The sequence below is a fragment of the Xyrauchen texanus genome, chromosome 3 (genome assembly GCF_025860055.1).
Source record: "Xyrauchen texanus isolate HMW12.3.18 chromosome 3, RBS_HiC_50CHRs, whole genome shotgun sequence".
In the NCBI taxonomy this organism is placed as follows: domain Eukaryota; kingdom Metazoa; phylum Chordata; class Actinopteri; order Cypriniformes; family Catostomidae; genus Xyrauchen; species Xyrauchen texanus.
The window spans coordinates 22107870-22129917 of record NC_068278.1 but is presented as its reverse complement, the minus strand read 5'-3'; the positions used below and the strand labels follow the sequence as shown (position 1 = coordinate 22129917).

Genomic DNA, 22048 nt, shown 5'->3' with positions numbered 1-22048 from the left:
TGTTTATTGTAATTGGTATATGTCTCGTCACTGTCATGACTGCTATGTTGCTTGGAACTGCACACAAGAATTTCACCTACTGTTGCACTTGTGTACATGGTAGTGTGACAATAAAGTGATTTGATTTGATTTGATTTGATACTCTATGTTATGGACATGATTGTAAATGTTTTGGATTTGTATGCTCCAATGTTGCTGTATCTTTAGAGACGGTCCCTAAATGTGCAACTATTTGTGAATCAAGAACGTCCAACGTCAAGCCAACTTTATTGCATTATTTACTGACATGGGGAGGCTTTGTCACTTGTTTCTGATTTCACTGCAGTTTAGTGGAAAAAGAAACTACATGCAGCTGTGCCAAAGATGCCAAAGTAGGATCAGTACATAATGGCACATTCAGCAACATGGAAAATAAATAAGTTGGGTTCTGAACTCACGACTACATTGGTAGTTAGTAAAAACTGGCATCAAAATCCACACCAACCCAGACTTGTTATTTTTATATATATGCAGCCAATACATTTTTTCCTTCTTTTGTATGGCATTGGAAATAAATTGTTAACTTTAAATTCCTTGTGTACATTTGTGATCTATACATTTTTTAGAATGTAGTCTTTTGATAATTACTTGCTTTCTTTTTCAACTTCATCCTACCCTGAACTGCATCCAACATCCATTCATCCATCCAACATCACCACACACACGAATGCGCACGCACACACAAACACACACATGCTCATGTACACGCACAGACTCTTTGAGTATTATATGCTTTCTTGCTTGTTGATTTTCACATACAAAGATCAGCCACAACATTAAAACCATCTGCCTAATATTGTGTAGGTCCCCCTTGTGCTGCCAAACAATGCCATCCCGCATCTCACAATAGCATTCTGAGTGCTATTGTTGTCACCACAATTGTACAGAGGGGTTATCTGAGTTACCGTAGACTTTGTCAGTTCAAACCAGTCTGGCCATTCTCTGTTGACCTCTCTCATCAACATGGCATTTCCGTCCACAGAGCTGCCACTCACTGGATCTTATTTTTTAGTTTTTGGCACCATTGGCACACTGTTGTGTGTGAAAATCCCAGGAGATCAGCAGTTACAGAAATACTCAAACCAGCCCATCTGGCACCAACAATCATCCATGGGAATATCTAATCAGCCAATCGTTTGGTAGCATGAGCAGTGCAGTGCATAAAATCATGCAGATATGTATCAGGAGCTTCAGTTAATGTTCACATCAGCCATCAGAATGGGGAAAAAATATGAGCTCAGTGATTTGGAACGTGGCATGATTGTTGGTGCCAGATGAGCTGGTTTGAGTATTTCTGTAACTGCTTATCTCCTGGGATTTTCACGCACAACATAAAAAATAAATAAATCTGGCAAGCAGAAAACATGGTAAAAAGACAAACGTCATCCAGCATTACTAGAAGATCTGGATTTAACCACTGGAGTTATACTTTTATTCTGCTGTCCCTTTAAATTTCCTGAGCCAAAAAATTTTGTGTTTCTGACCAGTTCTAACATGAACCTTACGTCATATACATTTCCAACCCACCCTGTCAGCCAAAGTTTGTGACCTCACTTGACCCCTAGGTCAATTTTGTCCCCAGTTAAAATCGATAAGCTGAGGTCATAAGGTCAGAACTTATAAACCATGCTGGCGTCTTGAAGTCCAACACCTTAAAGTGGTTTAACCTCATCTTTATCTGATCTGGACCCTAAAGCACTAGTTAAGCAAAGAAAGAAAGATATAAATAAAGGAAGAAAGAAATAATCTATAATTAACCTAATCAATAATTATGGTTTACAGTTTAGATAATACAGAGGTCAAATATAATTATCATATTAGTTCTGCTTTGCTGTCAAAATAGACCAGAAATAAAACACAACAAATTATATTATTTCTGAGAGGTTTATTTATTTCCAAGGAAGAACTAAGACAAACGTTAAAACCAACATGAACATAAATTAATAACGATCTCTGAAATAAATGGCAATGAAATAAGACAAAGTATAAAACTGAGACAAAATGAACTCAAACAAGAAATATTGCACTTGATTTAAAAAACATACCATATTCCCACAACAGGTCTTTCCTGACAGAGTCAAGAGTTTAGCTTTAACACTTTAAGCTTATCCTGTCATCAATTGGTTCAATTTCAAACTATAAAATAGTAAAGAAAGCAGGTAATTTTCTTCTTCGTTTAATTATCTCTTCAGTTCATGGACTACCCATTTCTCTAGAGGTGCGCTACAGCTATTGTTCCCATAATAGAGTAATTTGTTTGTCTGGCAAACAAACACTAAATGCCCATAATAATTACAAGAACCCATATTTGAAGAGAATTAAAACCCATTAAAATCAAAGTGGCATGTCAAATGATCAACGCTCGCTTTGAATGACTTTTTGTTTTCCCTTTTTGTCCTTTTTAACTAAATAGTACTAAGACTAAATGACAATAGGCTGAAGATTAGTCAGGCTAACTTAGATGATAAAGCAAGTTAAGGACAGTTCTTAATCAAGGCAACTATGTTAAGACCACTTCACTTTGTTTATGCCCAAAGCAGTGCTCCATCAACACCCTTACTTTACGCATATACACACGCAAACACACGATCTGACAAACTCTAAAAGTCAAACATTGCTGAATCTATTTTGGTAAATGGTTGAATGTCAAACTTTCTCCAGATCTCAACCAGATATAAGCAGATTTTACAGTTTCAAGTTCTTTTGATGGCCAAGCAGGTGCTGAGCCTAGACTACCTTAGTAGTTGAATGAGTTTTTAAAACAAATGTATGACTCATTTCAACTGGATACATATATCTCTGGATAGGACTTGAGCCAAAATCCTCTTCTTTCTTTAAAGCCTTTTCAATTTCTCATTCAGGTACTCTGTTATACCTAGCTTCACTGGTCTGTAGAAACATTATGTCAAATTGAGTCTGTAAGCGCAGCAGGACAAAAAGGGAATTCCATCAAGTCTTTGAAAGCTGCCATGCATCTTAATGCATATCTCTTCTCTTTATATAATTTCAATATTGAATCTGATTTTCCTCCTTAGTCTAATTCCTTCAACTTTAAAAGTGCAATAGAAACATACTCTACACCATTTTTTGTTTTCATCATTTGGCAATTGAGACGATCACCTGAGACTGAGTGCTTTTTTCCCCAGAGAGACCTGCACTGCTATGCACTACAAACAGAAAGGCAAAAGACTCTTCAGGCCATTTGAGGGTAGCCTGCCTGGGCCCCACCCTGTTTTATCTCTCCACTCTTGTGCACACACATGAGTGGCTAGAGCTGGACAGTTGCTTCTCTACCAAGAAACATGTGCAACAATTTTAAAACCAAGCAAACTATGATGTTCGGCTTAAAGGCATTCTACACTTAAAATCTAAAATAAAGTCCTTGTGAACAGGAGAAAATAAAACAAAAGCCACACTTGGGTTACGAGGCAACATTGCAAAGAGCTTTTAGACAGCATGTTACCAAGCACAGATTACTGCGTGTGTCTGCAAGGAAACACAATCAATGAAAAAGAGCTTAAATGAGATAAGTACATTACGTCAGTCCTTTCAGTCTGTTTTCATCCGAATCTGTTCTCTTTGTGCGGATAAAGCGAGACTACATTATTAGCTTAGTCCAACATAGCAAGAGGATGAAACTGTGATTTTAAAACTGAGTCACACATCTCAATCAAAGAAAACAGAAATGTGCAAAAGTCAAAACAGATACATTTCTTCAAAGTGAATGGCTATGGCTGTAGTGTTTTCTTGCATCTCTCTTCAAGTATCTGAAAAGGTCTGCAAGTTCTTTGTCAATCTTTACAGAAAAGCATGAGCAAAGTAACTCGTATGAAGAAGAAGCACTGCCAGCTTAGTCCGACGGGGGTGTGCCCATCGTTTGGGCTTCAACACAGACAAGCCTTTGTGACCGTGACTCTGGGTTGGGCATGGAGTAATTTGAGTGACTTCCCACACTCTTACTTCTGGATTTTCCCCATACATGTTTGTTTTCTCTCAGTGGTGAAAGCATAGTGAACAATCACTGTCACTAGGAGATAAACAAATACGAAAGCTCCTGAAGCCCAACTGCTTTGGACTCGTGCCGTTCATTTCTCAGCGTGATGGGCAGATGTTGAGTCTCTGCTCCATGGTTGATGTGGCTTGGTCTGGATGTTGATCAATCTGACAAAAAGGGAAAGACAAAGACACAGCTGGAGTTAGACACTTATTTGAAATATACAAGCTATATTCACATATACCAAAAATAATCATCCACAAAATGTAATGCATGTATCATGGCACTACTGTCAATTTTATATTCATTAAATCTGAAGTGTGTAATTGTTTTCACCACTAGTGGCACCGAATGGAATTGCAAAAATAAACGTTCGTTTTCAAACAGCGTTCTGAAAATGCAACATTTCGGCAAACAGATAGTCCCACCCCTAACTCACGCCATTGGTTGAGTCAATGTTATTGTATCGGTATGGATGGGTCACATAAAACCAATCACAGTGTTTACAGTTTTTGAGGAAATTAACCTACAAATGGCTTACTTACATTTATCTCTGTATTTAAAAACTACGCATCTCAGCTTTAACACTAAAATCTTACCTCAGAGTAGGGCGGAGGGGGCCGGAATCGAAATTCCTGGATGTAGGCAAACAGAGGGCCATCAAAGTTCTCCCGTCCTGTGGGCACTTCCAGACAGCTTTGCCGCTGTTCTTCTGTGACTACCTCCGCATAGGCTGGAGGAGCTGCAAACCAAAAAATTTTATGTTAACATTGTTACTGTGCCAATCACATTATCTGGTTCTTTTTGAGCACACAGTGTAATCTGCTGAACTCAACTTCCTCTCCGGGTGTTTAATTTAAAAGAATACTAAGCAACACGTTTTTCATACAAACTCTAAATGTCTAACCACTCAGCTCTCCTCTAGTATCTGCTTCCTCTATAATCTGATTCAGAGGGCATCACATGATCTTCATATACACAGACTCTAGTCTCTAAGGGGTTGTTCAGCTAAAAATAAAAATTCTGTCATCCTTTACTCACTTGTGTTTCAACCCAATATGACTTTCTTACTTGTTACTTTTTAGGCAGAATGTTAGGGACTCACATCCTAAGTAATCAATCACTTTTATTGCATCTTTTCTCCAAATAATGTAAGTGAATGGTGACTGAAGCTGTCTTCTACCTAACATCTCATTTTGTGTTCCACATAAGTAAGAAAGTCATACAAGTTTGAGACAACACAAGGGGGTAAAATTATTTCACCCACCATTTCTTGGGATAAACTGAAACATCTTAAGATTCATCAAAACAAATGGTAATAACTGACAACCTAGCAGAATACCAGGCAGTATTATGTAAAGTTCTTTACCTTCAGGCCTCTCGGGGAGGGCCATGCCTAACCAACTCATGGTCATGCTGCACTGGCTGCTGACAGAGGAGGTACGGCTACCAAAGGAGTGGAGGGGGATGGTGCCAATCACCAGGGGCAGGTTGATAGACAGGTTCATGGCTCCTGGGATGTCCACATATACCTGCAGATAAAAATCAGTCATACTGGGTCAATACTTAATTCACTTTAGATAAAGAGCTTCAGCCAAATAGCAAATAACTAAAGATTAAATTGCATTATAGAAGTGCTCACAGCATATTAACATTATATCCACACATTAAACACATTAATTAGCAATGATGCTACTGATATATCTAATATGGAGCTCATATTCAGATATGAGGGTAACCATTATGGGAGCCGACCATTTCACAAGCAAAGCACTGACAAGATTGGTTTGTGGGCTTAATAGGTCATTGACACTTATTAGCCTGAATTTCATCAGATATTTTTGGCTGATCTTCTTAGCAGTCTGTGCTGACAGCAGTTGGAATAATCTAGTTATCGTCATAATGCTGCATTTTTTGAAGAGCAAGACGAGTTTCAAGGAACCGATCCTTCAACAGCATTGAACACATTTGAACGGTTTTGCGGTCTTACAAATTCTTGCATTAGAAGCAAGGTTATTATTGTTAATGAAAACAATTACTTAAATGAAAACTAGCAGTGAAAAAAATATTATGTTATCTAAAATAAAAAAATAAAAATAAACTGAAACTACAAATGTGCCCTACAACACAAACAAAATCTAAATAGGATTGTGGAGGAAATTACTTTTGTTTTCATGGTTTCAGTAACTGTTGGATGATTTAGAGGCTCAAACATCTGGGGGAGGGGCTTTGGGTGACACCAAAATATGCTCCTCATAAATGCTGCAGAGATGTCAGAGTAGTTACTGCTGAATGTATCACCAAAGGCACATTTTATAGCACATTCTGTTTATGCCAGTAAGTGCTGCAGTATAATGTCATTGTGAATTTGACAAATAACATTTTTATCTTTTGGTATTATTTGGCCATGAGTAGTTTCTGATCAAGTGCCATCACAGGCAAACAATATTGATAACACTTTACAATGAGGTCCTTTATGCAAACATAAACAAATGTATTAGCTATCTTCAATTAACAAAGAATAATAATTATATAGCATTTTTAAATATTGGTCAGTGTTAATTTATAAATGTACAATTGTTAATTGTAGTTAATGGTTGTTCATAATGCATTAAATAATGTTCTACACAAACTTCTAAACATATGCTATTATATGTTGGAATTTGAATAATGAAAAGCATTCATTAGTGCTGTAAGTTTTGATCATTGATAGTTCATGTTAACTAATGTAGTTAACACATGTTAACAAATACAACCTTATTACAAAGTGTTGCAGATAATATTTTGTTATATTTCTTTTCATTTCCTTTTGTTTAAAAAAAAACCAATATACATATATATATATGTAATACTTTTTTAAACAAAGGAAATAAAAACTATTTATGCACCATTAAAACTAACTAAAACAAAACTGACATTAAAAACCAAAACACAAAACGAAATACAAAAAGCTAGTGACATTTAAAAAAGTATAATATATATTTAAATAATATAATAAACAATACAAAAATATAAAACCAAAATATAAAATTATAAAAGCACACAACTTACCATGAGTGAGTACTCCACTCTGATGATACTGCAGTCTAGTATGGAGGGTGACACAGGGGGAATTTTCAACATCTTTCCATTCCATGTCTCCGTCTTGCCAGAAGAAAGCGACTCTCCCCGGATGTTTGCCACCAATTGCTTGATCTCCTTCATCTTCCCTTTGGCATAGAAGGTCTGTGTTTGGTAGATGGCAGCCTTTGGCACGACCATTCGTGAGGAACAGTTTTCAATCTCAGCAAAGATCTGAATGGACTCTCCTGTGTAAACAAACAAAAAGTTCACTTGATGTAACGGTAAGTATATGAGTACAAAAAATACATACAATGTCAAGGTCCAAAGATTGTTACCTGGAGTATAACCCTTCCGTTCAATTTTGGCACTTAAGGAGATTGGACCTGAGGTGCAAAACCAGCAGCATAGTGTTTTTTCTTTAGTGCCTGCCTGTGGAGACTGTGGGAAGGTGAAAAACAAGACTCTTAAATACAAGAACCTAGGGCTGCTTGATTATGGCAAAAATAATAATCATGATAATTTTGGTCAATGTTGAGATCATGATTATTTAACACGATTACTCGTTGACTTTGGAAACACCATACATTTATTGAACTTTTTAAAAAACTTGTCTTTTTAACAGTGAATATCCTTAAACTTGAAATGTACACTGAACTGGGAAAGGGGAGGAGGCTATTGTCATATGATAATTATATTACGTTATGTATGGTAGTCAAATATAGTAAAGCCTCCATCACCATCATTTACAGCAGGGGTGCTCACACTTATATGGAATGAGAGCTACTTTTTCATCATGTTATTGCAGCAAGATCTACCATGTACAATAAAGGCTATACATTATCACAATACCAAAATGTCAGTAATCGGTAGTGAAATTTGATGATTCTCAGTACCAGCTTCAAAACCACAACAAATAATAACACAAACTAATATGTTAATTATGTAAGAATGATTTTAAGTTCTTAAGTAATTATACAAGACTAGACAACAGTCAGTAATAAATTAACAATATCAGCAATTAATAGAAATAGATTAAAAATAACAGAACTAAAAATACAAATGAAGAAAGTTCAGTGCTTTTTTGACAGCTTTAAAAACATTTAACAGCATTTTCAAGTATTCAAGTAAATATTCAGAATGAAATGCAACATAAAACTACTGCTGGTCTTTACTGTATAATTCGAACATATTAATAGTTTTTAAAGCCACTAAATTTACGCAGTCAAGAGCAGTGAGTGTTTTCTCATTTTCTTGTTATGGCTTTTTGATTATTATAATGACACAAGTGACGGCAGAAGGTCTATTAGCTTACATTTATACAAATATTAGCTGACATTTTAATACAAATCTGCTATTTTCTCAGCTGTTTACATTCACTTTAGACATCACTCTCTGTGTTTACATGAATACCTCACTAATATGGGCATTTTTGGTGAAATTTTTTAATGTATTTAGCCGTTCAGGTGCGCATTAGCAACAGCATTTTCGGAACACATGTGCATGTTTAGCACACACACACATACGCCGCCTGTCAATAAAACAGGGCACAGCTGTTAATAGATCACTAGCGAATTATAAAATGACGTGCTCTTGTTTACTTTCAACAGCAGAATAAGAATATGAACTTTCTAATAAGTGACACAGGCCAAGGCTATCACAAATATAGCAGGTTGTTTTTTGCGCGTGAGTGATGAGCATCCCAGCGCCAGAGAGTGCATCAGCCAGGAGAAGATTCAATCTCTTCCCTGCTCACTTCACGCAACTCACAGACATGGCGCTGATTGCACAGAGCCAGTTTCGGAGTTTATATTCATAACCCGCTTCCTTATTATCTAAACTTTAATAAAGGATGCTTTAAAGATATAATGCCGGGATGTTTCATTGCAAAACGGAATGTGGCAAAATATTCATTTTATCTCGATTATTTTGTTTTCATAATATTTGAAAGCCTAAATCGTAATTGAAAATAAAATAAAATGAATCGCCCAGCCCTACATGAACCTTGAGTATTCTACAACATTGCACTGAATGCAAGCACTCACCAGCAGGAGAGGAGTGTTGATGTCGATGTGTTCAAAGACTGTAAACTCTTTCTTGGTCTTCATGGGCAGAAGCCACGGCCTGTGTAGCTCAGCCTTTACCCAGTAGCGCACACTGCCATGCTTTCCTTCGAACGAGGTAGCCAGAGGTCTGCATGTGGAAAAAGGAGATACAATAAGTGTGAAAGAAACCTACAGGTGAATAATGATTTGGTTTGGTGCCATAATCACAATGACACTCACGTTTGTGGAAGCTCAAAGCTGAATGCATACTCATGTCTTCCTGAATGAATAGTGGTGAGTCCCTCCTCAGAGTTATCATCATCTGAAACAGAAGAGAACAATATTCCAAATATACCTTACCTGGTAAAGCATTAAGGTATCTTCTTGTTTAATAAATGATCTAATGCAATCTCTTTCATAAACTCCACTATATCATTATTATATTTGTAATTCACATTTGCATTGTACATGTTTAATCACATTGCACTTCATGCGCAGGTGTATTTGAGTATGTTCAGGTTCTGTATTAGTCTTCAGGATGGGAAAATGCTCTTAAAATGCACTGCAGTCCACTTGAAACATAAGGATAATGTGGTACTAAAAAACACCGGGAAGGTATCTGTTTCGGCGGCTCAGCACACCATTGTGGTACACAAGCACGATCGGAGCTGTCAATCAAAGGCAGACTCCAGCAAGAGAAGACCGGCCTAAACCGGAGCCAGCTGCCTCCATGTGCCGGTGTGGCTCGCGAATTAAGCATTCAGTGAGCGCGCGCGCTTGAATCTTTGCGTGTACTGCGGCGTGCACTATATGAGTATTCTCCCATTCAATATTACACGTGAGGGAAACATGACAAAAAAGGAGACACCAGCAATCACAAACGACAAAAAACGACAAATTTCCATAATCGATTTCTTTATTGTAACCAAAAGCAGCAAATGTACATCATAATTACACATATCAGATTTGATTTTACAGAGGAACGATTGTCTTTGAAATTACAATGCGCATGCAATTAACATAGTCATAACATGCACTACTTGATTTGTACACAGAGTTTCAACATAAGACAAATATTGACTAGCTTCTCCAAAAGCTATTTCATAGCAACAGACCAACAAAAACTTCCAGACCAAGAAAGCCGACAGATTATGAACAAGGCATTACACAGTTTGTTTGGATGTATTAACATTGTATGCAAGAATATTAATGTAATGATGTTGTCTTTTCCGTTTGAAGGGAACTTATTTGGAATACTGGACTACGTAATGCATCTATATCTGGTCAAAAATAGTGTATTAAGTCAAATATGTGTGCAAAGTTGCAGATGTTTTTCCTCACTTTCCGCAAAAGCATGATGTCATTGAAGACACGTTGACGCGTCCACCAATCAGAGACAAGCACTGCTAGACACTGCATCAAAACAGGATTGAACCGCTTCTAACAATGGGTGGAAACTTAAGACACTATGCCGAAATACTAGTCATCATTATTATCAAATAATTATCATTATTTATTTATTTTACGCGTTTATTATAGAAAATATATGGATGTCTCAGTTTATTTTACTTAAATATTCGAATAGTGTGTGTTTTTTTTAAACAAGGCTGTAGATGAGAAAAGTATTCCCACCGTTCATTCGAGCTACTTCACTGATTCTTGAAAAGACTGTTTATGTGTAGACATACAAAAAATATCTAAAGGGATCATTTTTGTGTGTTGCCAAATCGTTACTTTGTAATGCCCTATTGAGGCTGTCATGTAATGTTCCATATGTATGGCAGTGATGCATAATATGGATTTATCACCAAGCTAATTAAATCTAACAAATGAATACATACATACAACGAAAAATAAAATAAAGCTATATGCCTACACATTACACACAGTAGTGGGCTATCTCCAGGTCGACTGGTCAACAAGTACAGTGCAGCATCCAAAGTAGCCTATGTCATCCTGGACCATGGAGCATCCATCCTAACAGTACATTTAATGTTCTTCAAAATCGACATATTTGATCTGCACGCTTACCTCGTTCATGGCCAATAAGGATGTCTCTATGATTCAGATATTCCACTTCGTCTGTATAATTTTGCGTGTAGGCAGTGTTGGATCCAGCATTTCGCGATTCTGTCCAACGAACTTTCGCAAATCCTTTGGCGTGAATTTTAAGGGACTTCACGCGAATCTCGCCGGTGACATCGATAATAACTCTTCCTGAGACGGTGTCCCCGCTAGAGAAAACAGGGATATTGCTGTCATTTAGACAGTCGTAGCTTACAATGAAGCTCTTTATCTTTCCTAGCACCATGGTGGCAAGAAAATAAAATGTACAAAGTTCTGTAGAAAAACAAAACCCAACACACACTCTGCAAAGTCTAGGAAAATAATCTCTTGTGAAAAAAGCAAGACTTAACACTGGGTAGTGTCATGGAGGTGCGAGAGCTGAACAACAGCAACGGATGCTGTCATCGCGTCTCGGCTGAAGGCTTGATGGTCTGCAATGAAAGACAGCGATATTTCTCCTGCCGACTCTCTTTAAGCGCTGCTCTTGTGAAAAACAAGATATTGCGCATGCGCATCACTTCTACCCGTCCCCCTTCTTCCGCTTTTTGTGCAGTTCTTTGACCAGTTCATGGTCCAAATAATACCGAACAGCTGAGCAATGTTTTAAAAGAATACGTGGAAGTCTAGTAATTTTTTCACACTTTTAGGTAGAGTTTCACATGAATGTTTTAACAGTTTGGTTACAGAGTAACATAGGCTTGTTTGTTTGAATTAGGGCCTGGGTTCTTCTAGGAATGCACAACATCACTATTAATGTGCTTTTTGCAGAAATTAATGGAGCATAAAAATGCTTATTTGGGACAGTTTTTACCTCTGGGGTCTATAAAGAAGTAATAGCGCTGCAATAAACACCTTTCATTTCACTAATCCAAGCATGCACTACATATACACAAAGCAATACATCTATATACCAGCTTTCTGACAGACAGGCAGCAATAGTGAGACAGGGGAAATTCACTTCAAACACAGATTACCCCCAGGGATGTGTGCTCTCCCAACCACTTGTCTTCCTGTATTCAAATGACTGCACCACCAAGGACCCCCTCTGTCAATCTCCTGAAGTTTGCAGATGACACTACTGTCATCAGCCTCATCCAGGATGATGAAGAGTCGGCATACAGAAGGGAAGTTGAACAGCTGGCCGTCTGGTGCAGTCAAAACCTGGAGCTGAACACACTTAAAACGGTGGAGATGATTGTGGACTTAAGGAGGAATACCCCAACATTGACCCCTCTCACCATTCTAAACAGCACTGTGGCAGCAGTGGAGTCATTCAGGTTCCTGGGCACTACAATCTCACAGGACATGAAATGGGAGAGCCACATTGACTCCATTGTAAAAAAAGGCCCAGCACAGTTTGTACTTCCTTTGCCAGCTGAGGAAGTTCAACCTGCCACAGGCACTGCTAATACAGTTCTACTCAGCAGTCATCGAGTCTCGTATATCAGAAGACTACAAATGACAGTTCAGACTGCTGAGAGGATTACTGGTTGCACCCCCCTTCAAGAACTATACACTTCCAGAATGAGGAAAAAGGCAGGAAAAAAATCACTCTGGACCCCACTCACCCAGCCCATTACCTTTTTGAACTGTTGCCTACTGGACGATGCTACAGAGCACCAGAACCATCAGGCACAAGAACAGTTTTTTCCCTCAGAACAGTTAAAACTGCCCCTTTGAGGAATAACTATGTACAATACACAGTTTAGTCTTTTTATATTTATCCAACACATCTAACTGTATATAACAGATTTGTATTTGCACTACATATATATATAATTTTTGTGTATTCTATATATACTTTATTTTCTGTTCAATATGTATTTATTTATAATACATTTTTATTATTATCTCCTTGCTGTATTGTATTGTTGTGTACTGGAAGCTTATGACACCAAGACAAATTGCTTGTAAGTGTAAGCATACTTGGCAGTAAAGCCGATTCTGATTTTGTGTGTAAACATGTAGCCTAGGTTATAAAAAGCCTTTAGACTGAAATATAAGCAGATGAGAAAGAGAGGAAGATGCTAAAGGATCATTATTATAAAGTTTGAGATTGGTTTTACATAACATCACTTGCAGGTTCATCTGCTGTAGGCCAACATCCTATGTAGGACTTTAAACGTTTATGTTTGTTTCTTCTGTAAAGCAGGACTACATTGCGAAAAGTTTCAAAAGGACCTTGAAATAAAGTTGTACTACAGTACGTGTTCGTTGTCACTTTGAATACTTGTGCACCACCCAGTGGCTACGAAAACTCTTGGGTTGTCCCACGTCTACAAACGTGAGATGGCGTTATAGTTGCATTGTGCTACCATCTAGTGGTAATTACAAATCTGTTGACATAAAAACCTATTTTTCTCTCTCTCCAGAACTTTTTTGACTGGCTATAGAATGGTTTTGGTTTTGCTTTAGGGAATTTTTCAGTTTATATTTATAGCAGACCTATTGTTTGTTGTGCAGTTAAAGGTAGCCTACATAAGAACCTTTGATCAATTGTTATATTGATAATGTTCCCCTGTGTTTATACAAATGGGATGTGCTGATTGGTGAGCCAGTTTACACTGTTGCTTTGGAAATATCTTACACTTTTCTTTAAAATGAAATGCAAATCTAGTTTAGCTAGAAGGCTGTGTTCAAATGTTCTGGAAAGAAAAGTAAACTTGGGCTGGGCTGATCCCTCTCAGCACCTCTGTAGATATAGAGAAACTTTATTTTGTATGCGTGTACACGGACAGGGGTTCCTGGTTCAAGTTATCATGCTTTGAATTTACTTAAAGCTGAAAAGACACATAGCACAAAAGAAAAATCTATAATAATTTAAAAAAAAGGAAATGAAAAGATAATAAAATATACATTTCCTGTAATGAAAAGTGTTATGTTTACAAGGCACCATAATAAGCACTGAGCTTGAATTCATGCATAAAGTCCATAAAACCAATGAGTCATCATTGAAGCAGCATAAGTGATACTCAGAAGTTTGGCTGGCAAAGAAGACTAATGAGGCACATTAGGAGAGAACTCTTGAGTGCTTTGATTTGGATCAAAAGGTGGTGCAGATGGAGTCAGATGAAAACCAGGTGACATGGCATTTGGAGCAATTACCCCTGGCCCTGAGTATGTGGGGTTGTACAGAGGGGGGTAAAGCCCTGTAGCTGGTGGAGGAGGAGGTAGTACACCAGCATCAGCAGGTGGATAGGTGACAAGGTTAGGCTGAAGTGGGGGATATGGCTGGAATCCTCCAGGTGGGCCTAGCCACGGAGCACACTGTTGGACGGCTGGAAGAATAACCACAGGGAATTTGATTTCTGGATCTGAGGCAAAAGGCACATCCAGATATATCTGCAAAAAAAATAATATAAAGAATAGTTTAAGTGAGCTGATAAACTGCAAGTCACAATAGTGAAAAAAATTCAATTTCTGAAATTCAATTTCTGCAAAGCCACATACCTTAAAATCTTGACTACAAAAACACTGTTAAACATTTCTACCATCATTAACCAGAAAATATACAGTTAATTGAACACACAGTGACCTTTTGTGACAACATGCAATAATAGCAAGAATATCTTTGTCCTAAAACGTTTTGGTAAAAATCTGCCATCATTATATAGTTGACCCTTGGCTTAATTTATGCCAGTGTGGTTTGATTATGTTCAGTTACATATCTTAAAGGGATTGTTCACCCAAAAATGAAAATTCTCTCATAATTTACTCATCCTTATGGCAGCCCAGAATTGTATGACTATATTTCAGAATATTTCAGCTCTGTGGGTCCATACATAGCAAATGAATGGTGGATAGAACTGCTAAAAAGCATCTAATGGCAGAATAAAACTAATCCATAGCCGCCACCAGTGATTTAATCCATATCTTCAGAAGCAATATGATGGGTGTGGGTGAGAAACAGATCAATATACAAGTCCTTTTTTACTATACATATCCACTTTCTCTTTGTTTTTAGTGATTCACATTATTTTTGTATTTCGTCACCTACTGGGCAGGGAGGATCATTTATAGTAAAGAAAGTACTTAAATATTGATCTGTTTCTCACTCACACCTATCAAATCACTTCTGAAGACATGGATTCAACCACTGGAATCATATGGATTATTTTTACTTTATATGCTTTTTGGGACTTCAAAGTTCTTGACATCATTTACTTGAGATATTTTTCTAAAAATCTTTTCAGTATTTAAATTCAGGATTTTTTTTGGGATGAACAACCCTTTAAAGATATATTTGAAAAATAGTGAAAATGTACTTTAGATTTTAGAATTTACAAATATTATACTAATTTAAGATGGGTTTGAACTATACAGTTCATACAAAACATAATTTGTACAACTGGACTTTTGACTCCAAATTTAGTCATAATTGAGATATAGCTTGTATGACAACTAGCCCTGGTCTGCCCTACTGTATTTATTTCATTATTAGAGGTGAAGTCTTGTAGGCAGAATACTACAACAAAAGTGCTGTAAGCAATGTTGGGGGCCGTTCCCACCAAACATTCTATTGAGCTAAAATAGCTGGACGCAGCACAATGAATAGAACACAGAACATGAGATAATTTAGGACACTACAATTCGGTGGCATCTGTCAGGTAATGGAGACATTTTCAGCATGTCATTCCATAATTGCTTACAACAACTTTAAGTAAAAGACATTTTAAATATAGTTGAAAATGATATACTGTATGGCAATACAAAATTGAAAGAAAAATTTTCACCTTGAGTTCGTACTGAACTTTAATAATTCTACAGTTTTCGATGGAGACAGCCATGTCAGTTGGGAGCTTCAGGTCCATTATCAATTGTGTCTTGTCTCTAGATGGAATGAGGTGCTTAGTCTCTTTGACAATTAATTTGGATCCACGATTAGTGCTGCTACCAGCAATGAAAATCTGTTCTTGCGAGAGGCTGTATTTTAGCTTGACGTCACGAGACGAAGAGTTGTCAATATCAGCAAAAACTCTGATTGTCTCACCTGCAACATAAATAAGAATATGGAACTTGGACATCATTTATCAATAATGAAAACCAAACAGAAATAATGACAATGAAATCAGAGATTGTAGTGTCTTCAGTGCTTAGCTTTAAATGATGCACTTAAGAGCTAAACTTTGTTTGTATCATGATGTAACATCACCTTGCATATAGCCAGTTTTGTCAGTTGTTGCCGTTATTGATGCTTTTCCTGAGGCAAAAAGTTTCAGCTTCTTGTCTTTAGTGCCAGATTGTGGTTGCTGTAAGAAGAAAATATATATATAAGCAACATCAAACAAGCAAGAGTGCGATATGGCCCAAAATCAGCACAGCTGTGATTCAGCCGCAGGCACGAGGCAGTAGGCAGAGTGCCCTAGGTAATCACAGCAGTGCTGATTTAGGGCCATATAGCATGATAGCAAGTGTGATACTGCTTACACCCAACAGTTTAATGAACAAGTACTTTTTTTAAAATTCGGAAAAACTGAGTATGGTCATAAAAAAAACACATTTGTGTATGGAACTACTTTCTTATGCGACGGATCACAATCTGCCGTTGCTGGTTCAAACAAAATAATGCATCCAAGCCTCTGTTAGTAATTCAAAAGTGTCACTTCAGAAATATTATCATGACTTGTGCTGTTTCGAACAAGTTATTGGATAAACAAGGATGGATGTGTGTGTGTGTGTGTGAGAGAGAGAGAGAGAGAGAAAAACAGAGCATGTGCGATCACCTGTTGCCACACCCAGGCAGAGATGCTGTCAGCTTTCTGAAGATCAGCTTTCTCAGTGGAAAAATAGTGTCCAGGCAGGGGTATTTCTCCCTATTTCGCGGTAGCCGGTGCGCAAGAGTCGATCATTATAAAAACCGCAATGTAATGGCTTCGCTCCACACCCCTACTATGCTCTATAGCAGCAGTGGTATAAGGAGATTTAGGACATACTCATACTAGGCCAGGTTGCCTTGTACCATGCCCAAGCATGATTTTCTCCCCTCCCCACTGGCCTGCACTCCCATTGCACTTAACATTCCGTGTCCGAGCACGCTTATGTCATTATGATGTGACTTTTCTCTCGCAGAGCAAAATGGAGTCTATAATTGTAACGTTACTTACACAGCCCTCTCACATGCATAATTGTCAAAAGCATCGTATCACTGGAATGCAAATTTTAGTCCGAGGAGCAGCCAGGTTTACGGAATGCATTCCGTACCTTCAGATACTGAACCCGCAGTTTTTTCAGCATGTCACGTCATTGCTCAATGATTCTTTGGTATCCACAAGCATGAAGATAGTTGTGAATAGAGGTTGACTGATATATCGGTTTTGCCGATTGATCAGCACCGATAAAGATTTGTGGAACTATTGGTTATCGGCAAGAATCCACACTGATAATTTCCCCCTATTGTGTCCAGTACTGGAGTGGCTGGGAAGGGCACACTTTCATTATACAGTATGAGAGCGGCCTCTAGAGGCGAAATAAAAACTATCACTGATGCCTGTAATGGTTGTTTTGAAACGTGAGACTGCACGGAGCTGAACAATGCAGATTTAAAACAACTAAAAGGAATGTATACAATACATGTTGTCATATCATTATAAAGTAATTAATTTCTTGAATAGATGCTGCATTAATAGAGAACAGCAGTATGTTTGCAGATCAGGCTGAGAGGACGCTAACATTAAAGCTATCATCAAGCGGTTAGAACAATGTGACAAAACAAACGTAAGTCCTACCCAAATGTATTTAAATAAAATGTATTACCTTCTATTTGCATTAGTTTATATTCAGTCATGTTCATGCTTTAACCAGCTAAGTTGTATATTTAAAGGCAGTGAGAGATTTTAGTAAAAGACCTTCAACCAGCCAAGATAAACTTAAAACAAATACGAAACGCATCTGATTTTAATAAAAACATTTTATCCTCACAGTAATACCTGGTTTTGTCATTTTGATTAGATAATCATCAAGTGTTCGGTGTGTGTGTGACGAGTTTCTTTGAGAATTTAAACGAGTGTAACAGCGTAAAATACAAACAAAAATATCACTGAATCGTATAGAAGCGTTAAAAAAAAAGCATAAGACATTGCAATTCACTAGTTTGCCCTAGTTTCACATTAAAGACCCCATCACCAGAAGTGAAGTGTTCTGTCACTTGAAGACGTGCAATAGTTTTTGAATCACAAAAGGCTGTGTTTAATAAGTAAATATATAAAATGTCAGTAAACGGAGTGGCTATGTTTACGCACAGGCAGCTATTTTTAGCCTTCACGTGATGCGCAATATTTGAGCGCTACTCACGAACAACATCAGACGTAGATGCTCAATAGTTCGGTTCAGTTATAATATGCATTTAGAACGGCACCTGGGTTGCATTTTACCAGAATTTGTATAACAAGCGAATTAAACTACTGTGAACTTGCCTACAAACAGACACATACAGGACTTCCTGGAGAGTTTGGATGGAATGTCAAAATAAAAGCGTTAAAAATATTTTACTGTTGTATTTAAAATTACATTTCAATAATAATATTAATAATTATTTATTATTATTGTTGTCATCATTAGTATTTGTTTACAATTTATAACAATATTTAAGTTGAATGGGTTCCAAAAAATAACTGTGTGAATGAAAATTGGACTGATGTCTTACAACTAAATTGAACAAAAAAATGGATCTGAATCCTTTAAAGTCCAGATGTAAGTTGAAATTATTATTTTGTTTTTTAAATCTAAAATAAAACACTAGTTTATTTTCTACTGAAGACTTCAAGACTGGAACTACTGTTAATTTTGCTGCTCCATTACCCAGTATACTAGTTATTAATAAAGAGTTTCTTAATAAACTATACGTTTATAGTGAAATAATGTGTAGTTAGAGGTTTGTGTTTCTTTACATATTAAAGAGTACTCCCAATTAGATCCACACAATAATGTAAAGATATTCTAAACTGATACTGAGATTTTCGGTATCGAAATGGAAGAGAAGAAGTGGTATCGGTGCATTCCTACTTTAAATTATGTTTTTTTCATTCAGTATCAATTTTAAAAACTAATGGCCAATTAATCGGTTATCGGCTTGTCTTCCCAACTTAGTTATCGGTATCGCCAAAATCCTATATCGGTCGACCTCTAGTTCTTGTGTATTGTATCCAGTTGTTCTTATATTCTCTCGTCAGCCCAAATTTCCAGTAAACACCGCACATATGCCATAGACCAAAGTGATCTCTTTGCCCAGTCACATCTCACGTCATGTTTCGAGTTCCGTGCTCGGTCACGGTTAGTGATCACACTAGATGCGTACCATGCCTGAGCCAACTGAATCGTGCCCGAGCCTACCTCTTCAAGCGGGCCAAGGCATGGTTCAGCGTGTGCCCGGGCACAGTACAAAGCGATCACACAAGTCAACGGAACTGGACTGTGTGGGTCAAATGTGCTTGAGCATGGTACAGATTGCCTAGTGTGAGTAAACCCTCCACCAAGACCAAACCTACCAACTTGTCATATCCATTAAATATCCATAACACCTTAAATTTATTCCAAAGGTTTTCAAGACAAAACTGTAGTACTGTCACAATCAAATTGTTTAACAAAGAAATGACATTATTTGAGTTCTGAAGGTAGTACAAGGAATTTAATCTTAAATTACTGCAGAAATCTGTATATTAATGTTAATCAAATTCATCCCAAAGGTGTTCAGTGAGGTTCAGGTCTGGGCCTTATGTAGACCGCAAACATTTTACAGGTGGCATCCTATGAAAGTGCCACACTGAAAGTCACTGACGCTTTTTGACTCTATTCTACTGATAATATTTATCTAAGTATATATTATGGATGTATGGTTAATTTTAAGCACCTGCTAGTAGTGGGTGTAGCTAAAATAGCCAATCCCAGGGGCTTGAGGGGTTCCATATACTCTTCATCACATTGTATATTTGATACAATATTAAGAAATATTATGATACATTGCAAAATTATTGTGAAGTCATACCAGTAAATGATCATTGAGCCCTTCATTTCTTAACACAATTATTAATTCCTTTGATTTAGTACTGGTCATCTTCCAAGACCTCTTCAGCTTAACTTCTATGATGTACTTCACATAGCCATGACATCCTTGAAAAGTTGGAGGCAGAGCTCTGAAATTATGGACAAACTAAATCTTTAGTTTATGACAAAAGACTGACAATACATGGGTGACATGTGTTTTTCTAAACCCATTAAACATACATAAAAGCATAGCTATGCCCAATGCACAACATTATTAATGCAAATTTTCTCAAATAATCAGCAAATAACATGGTTATTTTAAAGCAAATATTGTTTAAAAAAAGCAATCTTTATGGTTTGCACATTTACATAAGAGCAAAAAACATTAAAGGTGTTTTTTTAAAGACAAATATGTAATAGTTTAATATTACTCACTTTTGAGGTAGTTGAAATCTAAATGGAAAAACGTGACTTCCTGGTTTAACAACTTGCCCATCTGAGTAACACAAGGGACATTCATTTGTTATTGCAATATTACAAATATTGCAACATTGTCATGTTTACAGCACTCTCAGTACAGTAGCCACCCTTTTCAAGTTTCATGTAATTTAGAAAAGTTCAAAGTGCAAATCTAAGATATAAACTACATGAAAAACACATACAAGTCTCTCCGATAAAAAGAGTGGTATCCTTTTCTTCTTGTCCTGCAGACATGAAACAAGAAAACAAGAAGTGAAAAGTAGTCAGACAATATTTAGTTTTTAAATACATTGTTATTACAAATCAACTTATTTTCCTTATTACCGTTTACAACATCATGCCCCCTGTCCCTATTTTGGTTTTAAACATTTAACTAGCATTTGCATATTTGTTATTTAAGAGTGCACACCTACAAACATATTTCATACTGGGCAAATATCGTATCTGTCTTTCAGTAACGTTTACCTTTCTTAGAGCTGTCTTGAATTAAGTATTGCTTTAGTTTAAAGTATCTTTCATGGTCGCTGTAGCTTCTTTCGTCATCGCCTGAATTTTCTGTCCAGTGTACCTTCGCATCCCCCGTAATCTTCACAAATAATCTGTCCACTTTTATTTCTTTGGTCACTTCCAAAACAATTCGCCCCTCCACAATATCACCACTAGTGAAAGTATTGGTTTCATTGATAGGATCGTAATGAACACTGAGCTCTTTGATGGTTTCGGACATTTTCCGTATTTTTCTATTTACATTCAGAGACTGAAACTACATCGAGCAGGATAGCCCCGTTCCCGCAGGAGGACGTAGGAGTTAGGAAACAGGACAGAGTTCATGCTTTTGCAACACACATAACGCAAGAAGGGAGTGCCACTTCCTAGACTTTTGTTGGCTTCACCAATGAGAAATGACGGCGACAACACGTCCACCTTTTTCAAAATAAAAATCCCATTAACACGTCTGCACTCTACAGACAAATTAAATCATATGAATATTATTTCCCCATGGATTCAAAATGTGTTTTTAAGATGTATATATATATATGTGTGTGTGTGTGTGTTTATTTTATTTTTGCACTGAAATTTCATGAGACACAACTGGCTGTCAAACACATATTGAGCTACATATAACACATACAATACACAGGCCTAACTATTTTCTCAAGCACTTATTGAATCTAAATTAAGCTGACTAGATTTCTGAAATGAAAAACATTAAATAATTTTATAATTGTATAAAATTAATAATTTGAATAAAAAGGTCTAGTAAACTAACAAGTATTGGAATATTTATAATTATATCAGTGCATTGCCATTGTGCCAAAGGTTTACTCAATAAAAACACAGATTCTTAGGTTATGTGAGCAAATTAGTAAATCAAAGTTGATCT

General features: G+C 36.9%; 1 protein-coding gene across 1 annotated transcript; it reads right to left on the bottom strand.

Moving 5' to 3' along the window:
• Positions 1-1919: 1919 nt before the first annotated feature.
• LOC127624417 (uncharacterized) lies at positions 1920-21500 on the bottom strand. The gene is made up of 15 exons (XM_052099239.1): positions 21130-21500; positions 20847-20888; positions 20620-20680; positions 20186-20333; positions 16358-16454; positions 15939-16195; positions 14215-14547; positions 11170-11560; positions 9379-9460; positions 9139-9286; positions 7432-7534; positions 7085-7341; positions 5403-5565; positions 4633-4775; positions 1920-4200 (listed from the first exon to the last, which is right to left on the bottom strand). The coding sequence occupies exons 1-15, from the start codon at positions 21389-21391 to the stop codon at positions 4132-4134; spliced, it is 2556 nt and encodes an 851-aa protein (XP_051955199.1). The 5' UTR covers positions 21392-21500; the 3' UTR covers positions 1920-4131.
• Positions 21501-22048: the final 548 nt, after the last annotated feature.